This window comes from Terrapene carolina, unplaced genomic scaffold (assembly GCF_002925995.2).
Source record: "Terrapene carolina triunguis isolate 2854851 unplaced genomic scaffold, T_m_triunguis-2.0 Scaffold120, whole genome shotgun sequence".
Lineage (NCBI taxonomy): Eukaryota > Metazoa > Chordata > Testudines > Emydidae > Terrapene > Terrapene triunguis.
Window position 1 is genome coordinate 3,208,638 of NW_020664471.1, and position 13,664 is coordinate 3,222,301.

General features: G+C 47.4%; 1 protein-coding gene across 1 annotated transcript in view; it reads left to right on the plus strand.

Moving 5' to 3' along the window:
* UBR2 (ubiquitin protein ligase E3 component n-recognin 2) overlaps nt 1-13,664 on the plus strand; it is a 111,404-nt gene that overhangs the window by 49,144 nt on the left and 48,596 nt on the right. Inside the window, exons 19-24 of the mRNA XM_026652528.2 lie at nt 2,895-3,017; nt 9,156-9,219; nt 9,673-9,797; nt 12,357-12,409; nt 12,666-12,768; nt 13,216-13,264. Of these exons, the coding sequence (XP_026508313.2) occupies nt 2,895-3,017; nt 9,156-9,219; nt 9,673-9,797; nt 12,357-12,409; nt 12,666-12,768; nt 13,216-13,264 (517 nt within the window). The remainder of the gene's footprint in view (nt 1-2,894; nt 3,018-9,155; nt 9,220-9,672; nt 9,798-12,356; nt 12,410-12,665; nt 12,769-13,215; nt 13,265-13,664) is intronic.

Consider the following 13,664-nt stretch of genomic DNA (forward strand, 5'->3'; position numbering starts at 1 on the left):
CCCTCTGGGGCACCTGGCACTGGCCACTGTTGGAAGACAGGCACTGGGCTAGATGGACCTTTGGTCTGACCAGTAGGGCCATTCTTATGTTCTTATGGAGTCTTTACCCTTTTGGGAGCTATGTGACTTGCAGATGTTTGCAGTGACACAAGACCGTCTTTTCAAAACAAGACAGCTTTTATTAGTCAACTGGAATACAGTTTTTTAGGGTCCTTAGGTTGGGATGGAAAACAAAGCTTATCTGTGTTTATGCTGGCAGCAGTACCTGCCTCTTTGGCCCCCAATATCCAGGATTTCATCTCTTCTCCTATACTGAGCAGCAAAGTTCTCATCTCAGTGTGCTCTGACATCCAGTCACTCTGTTTTGCCTTCCCATCACTAGAAGTTAATGCCCTTTTGTTGATCTTTGATTATATTTTCAATTTAAATCCATTTACATATTGACAGTTCTTGATCACATAGGCTTGTCTGAATTGGAATGAATGAATGATCAACGCCCATCTCTTATTCCCTTGACCCAGAGAAGGATTTAACCCCATCAGTCCTAGTAGGTCACAATAGAAAAGTGAGTGGGGAAATGGAGTCGTGCATATTTTTTATAAAAATGCAGAAATGTTACACATTCTCCGCTTCTCACCCCCTCCCTTCAAGAAGAGGGGGGGATCACTTGTCCAGTGGTCTAGAGATGTTTGTGCTGTTGTGCACCTCCTTTCAGGACAAAGCGTCTGCTGTTACATTTGTGCTCCTCTTAAAATGAGTTACTTCCATGTCATAATCTTGGAGGTGTAGGCTCCATCTTAACAACTTCGTGTTAAAAACCTCTCATTTGATAGAGCTCAGCCAGTGGTGATGGTTTCTGATTAGTTATTAGCATGATAGCATATATGTAAGTATTTTTAAAAGGGGCTTTTCAAGGACCTAAATCTTTCTATCTTTACACTAAAAGTCAAGAGAAGATTTGTTAGTTTGTCATAAGTAAAGCCAGATAGCTAGCATGAATTATGAACAGCTCAAGAAAGATAGGTTTCTGAACCTGTTAAAGTTCGTTTGCTGCTGATTAGTAAAAATTGGAGCTGATGGCTATGCTGCACTCATATATCCTGAGGCATGATGAAGCAGCTGTTCCAAATTGGGGACCAGGAAAGGTCCCCTTTTCTCCTGAAGATAACCAAGCAATGTGAGCAGTTGTAATATTAGGGAGTTTTGAGTTATCCCCAGTCCTTTTCAATGAACATCAGCAGGGGGACATGATATATTCCTGGGTTGAGGACAGGAGTTCTCAGGGGTCCTAACACAACTACTCACCCACAGATTATTTCATTTTTTTGATTAAGTCCAGGTTATTCAAATAGATAATGTTAGGCAATTATGGATCCTGGTCCTCATTTTTTCTTAAACTGTAGATTGGCGGGAAAAGGAGTGTGACCACATTTTAAACCAGTATTTTTTTTTATAATACTTTCTTATCAGGAAAGCTTGGAAAGTGTTCATTTACCAATTTTTTTTGCGGAGGAATTATTTTTAAATAAGTACAAACTTCATTTATATATGCATATTAAATGATCCACAGTACTTCTTAGTTTCACAAATTAGGATAGCAGAAACAAAAAGATAGTGGGTGGGGGCCAGGCTGTTTGGGGAGTCAGGGGACGGGTCAGGGGACCAGGGCCGGGGGGTTGGATAAAGGGCGGGGGGCTCAGGGGGGCAGCCTAAGAACTGAAAATAAACTTGTATGAATTTTGTTTAGAACACATTTGTGTAAGATCTTAGGTTGTAACTTTTTCTTGGGGTAGAGACCGTATCTCTGTTTTTAAAGCACCTTGTCCAGGGGTGGGCAAACTTTTTGGCCCAAGGGCCACATTGGGGTTGCAAAACTGTATGGAGGGCTGGGTAGGGAAGGCTGTGCCCCCCCCCCCAAACAGCCTGGCCCCCACCCCCTATCTGCCCCCTCCCACTTCCTACCCCCTGACTGCTCCCCTCAGAACTGCTGACCTATCCAACCCCCACCCCCCGCTCCTTGTCCCCTGATCGCCCCCTCCCGGGACCCTCTGCTCCACCCCCCCCCCCGGGACCCACTGCCCCTATGAAACCCCCTCTGCTCCCTGTCCCCTGGCTGCCCCGACCCCTATCCACACCCCCGCCCCCTGACAGGCCCCCCGGGGTTCCCTCGCTTATCCAACACCCCCCCCGTTCCCCGTCCTCTGACCGCCCTCCTCCACCCCATCCAACCTCCCCCTGCTCCCTGTACCCTGACTGCCCCCCGGAACCCTCCGCCCTTTATCCAACCCCCTGGCCCTGTTACCATGCCTCTCAGAGCAGCATATCTGGCAGCCGCGCCACCCAGCCAGAGCTAGATACGCTGCCGCTCTGCTCGGCAGGAACGCTCTGCTCTGCCGCCCAGAGCGCTGCCCGTGCAGTGGCATGGCTGCAGGGGAGGGGGGACAGAAGGGGAGGGGCCGGGGGCTAGCTTCTCGGGCCGGGAGCTCAAGGGCCGGGCAGGACAGTCCCGCGGGCCGGATGTGGCCCGTGGGCCGTAGTTTGCCCACCTGGACATAGTCCTATGGGGTCCGGTCCACGATTAGGGCCTCTCGAAATTGTGAATGCCAATAATCTTGCATTTCAGCTGTTAGATAAAAACAAAAAGGAAAACAGCCCTGGTCTTGCAAGAGACTCTGTTCAGGCAAACCTGTGCACCTCTGCGGCATCACTTGCAGGATTGGTGCCTATTTAAGTAATTTAATTTGTATGGGGAAAAATAAATTCCATAAGGAATACACTGTGAACAAATATAGTACTTTGTACATAATATCCATCCACCCCATAATTCCACCTATTCAGTTTTTACATGTGTAATAAACTTTTTCTATTTTTCCCTTGAACCTTTTTTCAAATAGACAGGTGTGTCCATGATGGATCCAAACCATTTCCTGATGATAATGCTGAGTCGCTTTGAACTTTATCAGATATTTAGCACTCCAGACTACGGCAAAAGATTTAATACTGAAAATACCAATAAGGTACTCTTATATTTTTGTCATAATTTTTTTTAATGGAAAAACTGAAATTTTTTGTGTTGTTGTTTTTGGAAAACTCTTAAAGGTAAACAGATGACTAAAAATAAACTACAATTTAGTACTTCAAGGTTTTGTGTACACTGGTACTTTTGTTATTAAGACGTTTGTCACTCAGGGGTGTGAAAAAACACCCCCCTGAATGACACAAGTTTTAACGACAAAAAGCACTGATGTGGATGGCGCTTCGTCGGGGGGAGCCCTGCCCTTGGCGACGAAGCTACCGCCCCTCATTTGAGGTGGTTTTATTTTATCGCCAAGAGAGCTCTCTCCTGGTAATAAAGAGTGGCTACACAGCGCACTTTATAACGGCACGGTTGCAGCAGCACAGCTGTGCCGTTGTAAGGTGGGAAGTATAGAAATAGCCTTAGAATGACAAAGTAACTGCATTGAAAGGAGTGTGGAAATTTTGATTCCTGGGACATGTAGCAGAGAAATTATCACATGTGGTACTAAAGCAGAACAGTTCCCCTTATAAGGAGCTCTTGGGTGGTTTTAAAATGTCATGTCCTACTACGGTTGTTGTCTCACGCTCTGACTCATCAGGTTCTGAATGTTCTGCAAAGACATTACACTGGACCCTTGGTGAGGAGACAGTTTCTCATGTCATTCGACAGCAGTCTGGTTAGAGAAAAGTGATGATGATGGATTCCAGAGGGAGAATCTGGCAGAAACCATGGTTATTACTCAGAATAATACCATATCTGACATGGGTTAACACAAATGAACTCGGGAAATAAAAGAGGCTGTTTTGAAAGTGCTAAACTTTGTAAATTAAGTTATGATGCATTTAATTAGAAAATCCATTAAATAAGCACCTACAAAGTTGATACTCTTGCCTCATAAACTTGCATCTGGGTATTGAAATGCACCAAAAAAAATCACACTCAAAACTTGCCATGGGTGCAGTTTTGTGTAAATAAACTGGAATTTTAAAGTAACACCACAAATTAATAATGGATCATACGTTTAGCATTTAAGAGGAGTGTAAAGAATTATTCTTCTTCGAGTGATTGTTCATGTCCATTCCAAGCAGGTGTGTGCGCGCCGCGTGCATGCCAGCCGGAAGATTTTACTATAGCAGCGTCCGTAGGGTCGGCTTCGGCGCCCCCTGGAGTGGCGCCTTCATGGCGCTGTATATAGGGGCCAGCCGACCCCCCACTCCCTCAGTTCCTTCTTACCGCCGGTGACGGCTAGCTGGAACTTGGCTTGCTCTTCAGCAATCGTGGCAGTGTTCCGTCGTTGTTGTAAATAGTTAGTTAGTTTGTTGTTTAGTGTTAACTTAGTTAGATATTAGTTGGGGGGGTTTTCCCCAAGTTTTCGTTGCCCCGCTGGGGCATGGCCGGGTCCCCAGGGTTCAAACTCTTCCGGGACTGCGGGAAATTCATGCCGAAGAGTGACCCGCACTCTTCGTGCTTGAGGTGCCTAGGGGAGAGCCACCAAAGGGACAGATGCAGTATCTGCAGGACTTTTCGCCCCAGGACTCTCAAAGATAGAGAGCAGAGACTTAAAGTCCTCCTAATGGAGGCGGCCCTGCGGCTGCAATCGGATCCCGGGCCTACCGAGTCGGCACCCAGCACTTCATCCTCGGTGCGCAGTGCCCCGGCACCGGAGATAAGTCGTGAGGCCAAGGCCCCCAAACCCCGGCACCGGAGAGAGTCGGCACACAAGAAACCATCCTCGATGAGACACCGTTCCTCATTGCCAGTGCCGGTTAAAAGGAACAGGCCGGTGAGGGAACACTCTCCCCACCGGGACTCTAAAGGGCCGGCGCCGTCCACGAGTGCTACAGGACAATTCGCGCCGCAAACCCATCCGGCCATCCCGTTGACTCCCACCCCGCAGAGGGTACGGTCGAGTCCGGAAAAGCCTAGATCCCCGGATATGATGGAGGAAGCGCGCCTCCCATCGACGCCGGAGGCGTTTGAGGCCGCCTCAGACCTCTTGAGCCTCCCGGTGCCGGCGTCGCCGCACCGGTGCAGAGAACCTCTGGCTACCACTCGGCCCCATTATCAATCTAGGGGCAAACCAGCAATGCTCTCGCCGCGCTCCCCGTGCCGCGCCACTCTAGCAGCACCGGTGCAGACAGCACCTTCTCCAGTGACAGTGAGTACCGCACCTCCTATGTCCTCCTACTCAGAGACTTCGGACTCGGAGGTGGACTCGTACCACTCTAACAGATCGAGGAGTAGGCGATCGTCCTTGCGTACGAGTACCCAACCGTACCCACCGCAGTGGCAGCAGCAGTGGCAACCGCCTCCCCAGTGGCCGTTCTGGACGCCGTGGGCCTACCACCAGTCAGTGGGTCAGGCGTACCCACCCCGCTCACGAGCTGCATCTGTCTCTTTGACGTCGGCGGCCCTGCCGCTAATGCCACCACCACCGGCACCGCCGTCTGACAGGAGTGTGCCACAAAGGGACACGGCACCGCCTAGCCAAACAACGGCACCGACGGGGACCTTGCTCCCAACACCGCAGGCACCGTCCAGCACACCTCGTCGCTCGGTGTCAACCCCGGTACCGGCCGCGGTGCCGCATCCTGAGCCTGAGTACCGTGTGCCGCAGGCCCTCGTAGAGGGAGAGGGGGTAGATGAAGGCCCTCTTCAAGGGATCTCTTCCTCCTCATCTCTGGATGAGGCAGTAGCGGGAGCTTCAGCGGCACCGGCCCTAGAGGACAATAGGATCCTCCAACAGCTGCTTACTCGAGCAGCCCAAAGCCTCTTGATCCAGACTGAGGAGATCGAGGTGGACACGGATCCGGTGATTGATATCCTGACCCCGTCAGGCCCATCTAGGGTAGCCCTACCTCTCATAAAGACCATTACGGACACAACCCGCACCTTGTGGCAAACCCCAGCCTCATTGGCCCCTCCGGCCAAAAGGACTGAGAGGTGATATTTTGTTCCAACCAAGGGCTATGAACATCTTTATACACACCCTCCCCCGGACTCCCTAGTGCTAGATGCGGCCAACCAGAGGGCACGCCAAGAGTTTCAGGGGGCTACACCTAAAAATAGAGAGGCCAAAAAGTTGGACCTGTTCGGGCGCAAGGTATATTCAACGGGGGGCCTGCAGTTGCGCATTGCCAATCAGCAAGCCATAGTGAGCCGGTATGGACACAACACGTGCTCGGCTTTGTCTAGGTTCGCGGACCTCCTTCCGCAGGAGTCGCGAACCGAGTTTTCAGCCCTGGTTGAAGAGGGGAGATTGATTACCCGGGCTTCCTTCCAGGCGGCCTTGGACGCGGGCGATTCAGCCTCACACACGTTGGCGACTGGTCTGGTCATGAGGCGCGGAGCCTGGCTTCAAGTTTCCGGCCTCCCTCACGAGGTCCAACAAATGATCCAGGACCTCCCCTTCGAAGGGCCCACGCTCTTCTCGGAGAAGACTGATAAGAGGCTTCATAGCCTAAAAGATTCACGGACCACCCTCCGTTCATTAGGCCTACATACCCCTGTCACCCAGTGTAGGCAGTTCAGGCCACCGCAGGCCCCTCGGCCGTACCAGCCTCAAAATCAAGGGGATGCCTTGCGCAGAAGGCCAAGGACGGGCAGGAGGAGGCAACAACAGCAGCCCTTCGGCCAGTCATCTGCCCAACCAAGGCCTACACAGGGGCCTAGACCACCATTTTGATGGCTTGTTCGAGGACGACCTCCCAGTCAGAACCCTGGATCCGTCCAACCTTACCTTCTCGTCACGTCTGTCCCCCTTCTATCATGTGTGGGCCCGGATCACATTGGACGCTTGGGTGCTTCGCACGGTAGAGGAGGGATATTCTATCCAGTTCTCCTCCCTCCCACCCCACCAGCCCCCCTCCCCGTCCCTCTTCAGGGACCCCTCTCATGAGCAACTTCTACTTCAAGAAGTTCAGCCCCTCCTCGCATCAGGGGCAGTAGAGGAGGTTCCTCAGGAGCTACGGGGCAAGGGCTTCTATTCTCGATATTTCCTAATACCGAAAGCGAAAGGGGGCCTCAGATCTATTCTGAACTTGCGGCGTCTCAACAAGTTTGTGAAGAAGCTCAAGTTCCGCATGGTCTCCCTGTCCTCCATCATTCCTTCCATGGATCCAGGAGACTGGTATGCCGCCCTCGACTTAAAGGACGCATACTTTCATATTGCAATAATCCCTCAGCACAGGCGTTACCTCAGGTTTCTCATGGGCAACGCTCATCTACAATTTACGGTTCTGCCCTTTGGTCTGTCAGCAGCCCCAAGGGTCTTCACGAAGTGCATGGCAGTCGTAGCAGCCTTCCTGCGCAGGCAGGGGATCCAGGTGTTTCCCTACCTGGGCGATTGGCTCATCAAGGGCAGGACCAAGGTGCAGGTGGAGGCTCAGGTGGTCTTTACCAGGCAAACCTTCCTCGCACTCGGCCTCTTACTCAACGAGGCCAAGTCCACACTATCTCCAACCCAAAAAATTGAATTCATAGGGGCAGTTCTGGACTCGACACACGCCAGGGCATATCTCCCAGAGGCCAGATTTCGGACTATATCCAACATTATTCTCGGCCTCCAACGTTACCCGACCACCACAGCAAGAAGCTGCCTCAAATTACTAGGGCACATAGCGGCATGTACCTACGTGGTGAGACACGCCAGACTCAGACTGCGCCCACTCCAGTCTTGGTTGGCAGGGGTTTATCGGCCAGTCAGGGACTCCCTAGAATCAGTGGTGACGTTACCTCGGCTGGTGTTGGACTCCCTTCAATGGTGGCTTGCTGCAATCTCGGCGTTCCACCCTGGAGAGGGGGGTACCTCAGTGTTTGCGAACCCATTCATTGGACGGTTCCTTAAGGGCCTTGACAGATTGTTCCCGCACATCCGTCAACCTGTCCCTGCTTGGGACCTCAATTTGGTCCTGTCCGTCCTCACAGGCCCCCCCCTTCGAGCCGCTGGCTTTGTGCTCGCTGTTATATCTTTCATATAAGGTCGTGTTCTTGGTGGCTATCACATCAGCCCAGAGAGTGTCAGAACTCAAAGCTCTAACATCTGAACCTCCATACACCGTCTTCCACAAGGACAAGGTCCAACTCAGGCCGCACCCAGCGTTCCTGCCTAAGGTGGTTTCCCCATTTCACATGGGTCAAGACATTTTTTCTCCCGGTGTTTTATCCGAAACCACACTCCTCTGCGAGGGAGCGTAGGCTGCATTCCCTCGATGTTCGCAGGGCTCTCGCTTTCTATATTGAAAGGACAAGATCCTTCAGGAAGTCAACCCAACTTTTTGTTGCCGTGGCCGACAGGATGAAAGGGCTCCTGGTCACGTCACAGCGAATCTTGGCTTGGATCAGAACCTGCATCTGGGAGTGCTACAGTCGGGCCAATATACCAGCCCCGCCTATCACGGCCCACTCCACAAGAGCGCAGGCCTCTTCCGCTGCGTTCCTGGCCCAGGTCCCGACGCAGGAAATTTGTAGAGCGGCCACCTGGTCCTCAATCCACACCTTTATGGCGCACTACGCCATCACACACCAGGCCAGAGATGATGCTGCCTTTGGCCGCACAGTCCTCCAGTCTGCAGTGACCTCCGACCCCACCGTCTAGATTCGGGCTTGTGAGTCACCTGCTTGGAATGGATATGAACAACACTCGAAGAAGAAAAAATGGTTACTCACCTTCTTGTAACTGTTGTTCTTCGAGATGTGTTGTTCGTGTCCATTCCAATACCCACACTCCTACCCCTCTGTCGGAGTATCGGCAAGAAGGAACTGAGGGGGTGGGGGGTCGGCTGGCCCCTATGTACAGCGCTATGAAGGCGCCACTCCAGGGGGCACCGAAGCCGACCCTACGGACGCTGCTATAGTAAAATCTTCCGGCTGGCGTGCACGCGACGCGCACACACCTGCTTGGAATGGACATGAACAACACATCTCGAAGAACAACAGTTATGAGAAGGTGAGTAACCGTTTTTTACTGCATCTCAATAAGTGGCTAGCATTGGTAGGTTTAAGGGTGAGCATGGGCAACAGACCTTAGGTTGCAATTTGAAATCCTAGAAAATCTATTTCCAAAAAATATTTTAAAATGTTTTACTTGTTAACTGAAAAATGTTTATTCGTTCTTTCTCCATTTATTTTCATTCAGGATGTAGTTCAACAGAATAATACTCTTATAGAAGAAATGTTATATCTAATTATAATGATTGTTGGTAAGTTAAGATATATTTAATCAATTCATTTCAAGTTGGATCATGTTGGTGTCATTTTACATCGCCATGTGGACCACTTGAGTTTTTTTTCTGTTCTCTCATTTCTTGCATCTCATGATTCTTTCCTAGGAGGAAGGAAAGGCCCTTCTTGGTTCAGCAGTGGCCCCTCTAGCCTAAGAGTCACATTTACCAGTCCCCAAGAGTGTTCACTCCCGTCATTCTTCTCTAGATGAATACTCATAAAGATACAGAGCCTCAAGGCTAGGTTGGCTTAATTTGTGGTTTGGGAAGAGTGGTGGGTGAGCCAGAGTTCACGAAGGACCCTTTCCCTGAGGCTATGGGGGGAAAGAGAATAAGAATACTCATTTTAAACTAGTCTTCCAGTGATTAATTATGCATTTATGTTCATTATTGTGTTCATAATATGTTAATTGATTGTTTTTATTTTTACAGGAGAGAGATTTAGTCCTGGAGTAGGACAGGTAAATGCTACAGATGAAATCAAGCGAGAAATTATCCATCAGTTGAGCATCAGACCCATGGCCCACAGTGAATTAGTAAAAGCATTACCAGAAGATGTAAGTAATTTGAAAAAAATATGTACAAAGTAACCTGTATCCAAACCTTATGCGTCTGAATCTTCTGAAACAGGCTTGTGTCCCATACCTTAAGCTGGGAACATGTTCCTCTGTAAGATAAGGGTATGGGCAAGTTCAGATAAATGCTACTCAAACAGTTGGTGGAACGTTGTGTGGGGGAAGAAGGAAATTCTATAGAAGAGGAAGGAGTGGAGCATCAGGAACTCCTTAACCATCTGCCTTCATGCTGTCCATAATTGGGAGACCTAGCGACATGCCTTTGGTGACCATCTGAGTACCTTTCCCAGACCTGAAGAAGAGATCTGTGTGGTTTCAAAGCTTGTCTCTATCACCAGCAGAAGTTGGTCCAACAAAAGATATTACTTCACCCACCTTGTCTCTTGGAATGTATAGTCAAGTATTGGATCCCAACTGCAGGTTTAAAACCTACTGAACAGCTCTCGCAACAATATAAACTTTCAATTATAGTAACTCCTCACTTAATGTTGTAGTTATGTTCCTGAAAAATGCGACTTTAAGCAAAACGATGTTAAGCGAATCCAATTTCCCCATAAGAATTAATGTAAATGGGTGGGGGGGTTAGGTTCCAGGGAATTTTTTTTCACCAGACAAAAGACTATATACACACATACACGTATATAGTATAAGTTTTAAACAAACAATTTAATAGTGGTACACAGTGATGATAATTGTGAAGCTTGGTTGAGGTGGAGGAGTCAGAGGGTGGGATATTTCCCTTACTGCTAAATGATGAACTAGCAATTGGCTGAGCCCTCAAGGGTTAACTCTCTCACTCTGCAAGGCAGCAGGAATGGAGGGAGATATGCGCATTTCCCTTAAGTGTACACTGCCTTGTTAATTAGATCAGCTTGCTGAGACCGCAGCTGCTGCAATCTCCCTCTGTCCTGAGCCCTGCTCTATGGAAGATGGGGTAAGCGGGGTGCAGGAGCAGGGGGGAGGGGGACACCCTGACATTAGCCACCCCCTTCCCCCCGGCACAGCAAGCAGGAGTCTCGGGGAGCAGCTCCATGGCAGTGGGGGGAGGGACATAGCTGCTGCACAGCGAACTTAGGGGAGCGGGGAGCTGATAGGGGGGCTGCCGGTCCACCCTGGTTCCAAGCCCCCACCAACTAGCTGCAGTGGGCTGTTCTTCCTGCAAGCAGTAGACCAAGCAGGCGGCTGCCAAAGGACTTAGAAGGGAGCATTACACAACTTTAAACGAGCATGTTCCCTAATTGATCAGCAACGTAACAATGAAACAACGTGATTGGGGACGACTTTAAGTGAGGAGTTACTGTAGCTTATGGTTTATTCAGCATCTCTGAAGTTCTTGGCTAATTGAGACTGCATGGTATTATAAACAATATAGCATATTGTGAAATGGAACACTGAACTTGGATGAGAAGAAACACTGATTATTGTAAATCTTTGATAAATACTTCTATAAGATAGCAAAAAGAGAATTTTTCTAATGTTTTTAAAATGTGACTTTAAAAAAAATTTTAAACTGAAAATTCTGGAAGAATTGTGACTTACTTTCAAGTTGTGTAATAAATTTTCGTTGATTAAAACAATTGTCTTTTTTATGAAGATGATTCCAATCTCTGTGAATCATGAAACAAAAGTAGATTAAAATCTGGAATTTAAAATAAGTTACATTTGTGATCCTTGAATAGTTAAATAAGGTACTCTTTAGTGATCTAGAGAGAATGTATGAATGTCTGGTTTTGGTTTTTGTAACACATCTTAAAGAGAGGATGCTTGCATGCAACTTGAAATCTAATCAATTTTAAAAAATGTTTTAAGTACTTCACTAACCATGAGTCTTCCTGCCGGGTGTTGTGGGTTGGTTGGTTTGTTTGTTTGTTTTGGTGGGGGAGTTTGAAAGGGGGATTGCAAGCACATTTTCGTATTTCTTTTACTTTGCTCACTTGTTGCTGTATCAAAGGCTCTCAGCAACAGGGGAAACTGACTATACATAAGATGCTGACAAATGCATAAAATAACTAAAGAAAATAGTTCTGTTTTTTAATCTTTCAGTTCCAGTAATTTTAGGTGTAATTTGTACAATAGTAGCTTTAAAAAAAATTTTTACTGAAGTATGACTCTAAAATTGGCACGGTCTCTTTTAAGATGAAACTGTAAGGGAGGGATAGCTCAGTGGTTTGAGCATTGGCCTGCTAAACCCAGGGTTGTGAGTTCAGTCCTTGAGGGGGCCACTTAGGGATCTGGGGCAAAATCAGTACTTGGTCCTGCTAGTGAAGGCAGGGGGGTGGACTCGATGACCTTTCAAGGTCCCTTTCAGTTCTAGGAGATGGGATATCTCCATTTTTAAACAAACAAACAAAACAACAACAACGTTGAATGTGTTTTAAAGACTGCTAAAAAAGGACATACATAAAAAGTGCCAGCAGAATGACTTAGTACTGCATATATTTTGCGTCACGTGCCTGGTGCTGTATTTGATATGGCAGGAAAGAAGTTAATCAGATAACTAATGTGGTTATGCATCTTTTCTATTTTTTTAACTCCATGCAGGAGAACAAAGAGACTGGAATGGAAAGTGTGATTGAAGCTGTTGCCTGTTTCAAGTATGTTTTACTTTTTATTCTAATATCTCACTTTTAAAAAATGGAATGCGAGTTATTTATGTAAGGGAGTAAAACCATAGGCCAGAGCCGAAGCATTTCCCCACACAGCTCTGCCAATGTGCCTCATTCATAACCTGTATCACCTCTGCTATTTTATTCCTAGGACGTTTCATGAGCAGCAATTTTTAATCATGCCAATTTAGGATTAAGTTGCTCATATAAATGGTTGTAACTAATGTATATTCTTTCTTTATAGAAAACCTGGATTAACAGGCAGAGGATTATATGAACTAAAACCAGAATGTACCAAGGATTTCAATCTCTATTTCTATCACTTTTCAAGGGCAGAGCAATCTAAGGTAACTAACAAAAACCAAGAGACTTATCACTTCTTAAATTGTCTTCTGTATACTTGGCTTCTAAAGCTGTATTCTTCTTTTAAGTGCTAATATGAGCCAATATTTTTAAACAAGCTTTACTCTTCTAGATCATATTTAGAGAATTTGACTCTGATTCTGCAATAAACCACTGTGCAGAGATCCACTGAAATCAGTGAGGCTTCCTGTAGGTGTAGGAGTCTGCCTGCACAGAACTCATTGCTTGGTTAGGGTCTTAATGTACCCAAATATTTTGATGACATAAGTTTCCATTCAGTTTTATGGAGTTCACAACTTCAGTAGTTCCGATTATAAAAGTTCAGACTTGTCTCATAATTGTTGTGTTTAAAAAGTAGAGGGTATGTGTGTGTAGTCAGTTTGTGTCTTTGTACAGATTTGGAATAATCTTAGCACCATTCCTTTTATCAGGCTGAGGAAGCACAAAGAAAGCTGAAAAGACAAAACAGAGAAGATACAGGTATTACCTTGGGGAAGTAGAGGGGAGGGGAAGTATGGTGTGTATATATTCACATGGATGCCCCCATTTTCTCTTCTTTTCACACTCAAAGGCTATGCATTAGAACAGGGGTAGGCAACCTTTCAGAAGTGTTGTGCCGAGTCTTCATTTATTCACTTTAATTTAAGGTTTTGCGTACCGGTAATACATGTTAACGTTTTTTAGAAGGTCTCGCTCTATAAGTCTATATTATATAACTAAACTATTGTTGTATGTAAAGTAAACAAGGTTTTCAAAATGTTTAAGAAGCTTCCTTTAAAATTAAATTAAAATGCTGATCTTACGCCGCCAGCCTGCTCAGCCCGCTCCCAGCCTGGGGTTCTGTTCACCTAGGCCTGCAGCGGGCTGAGCGGGGCGACTC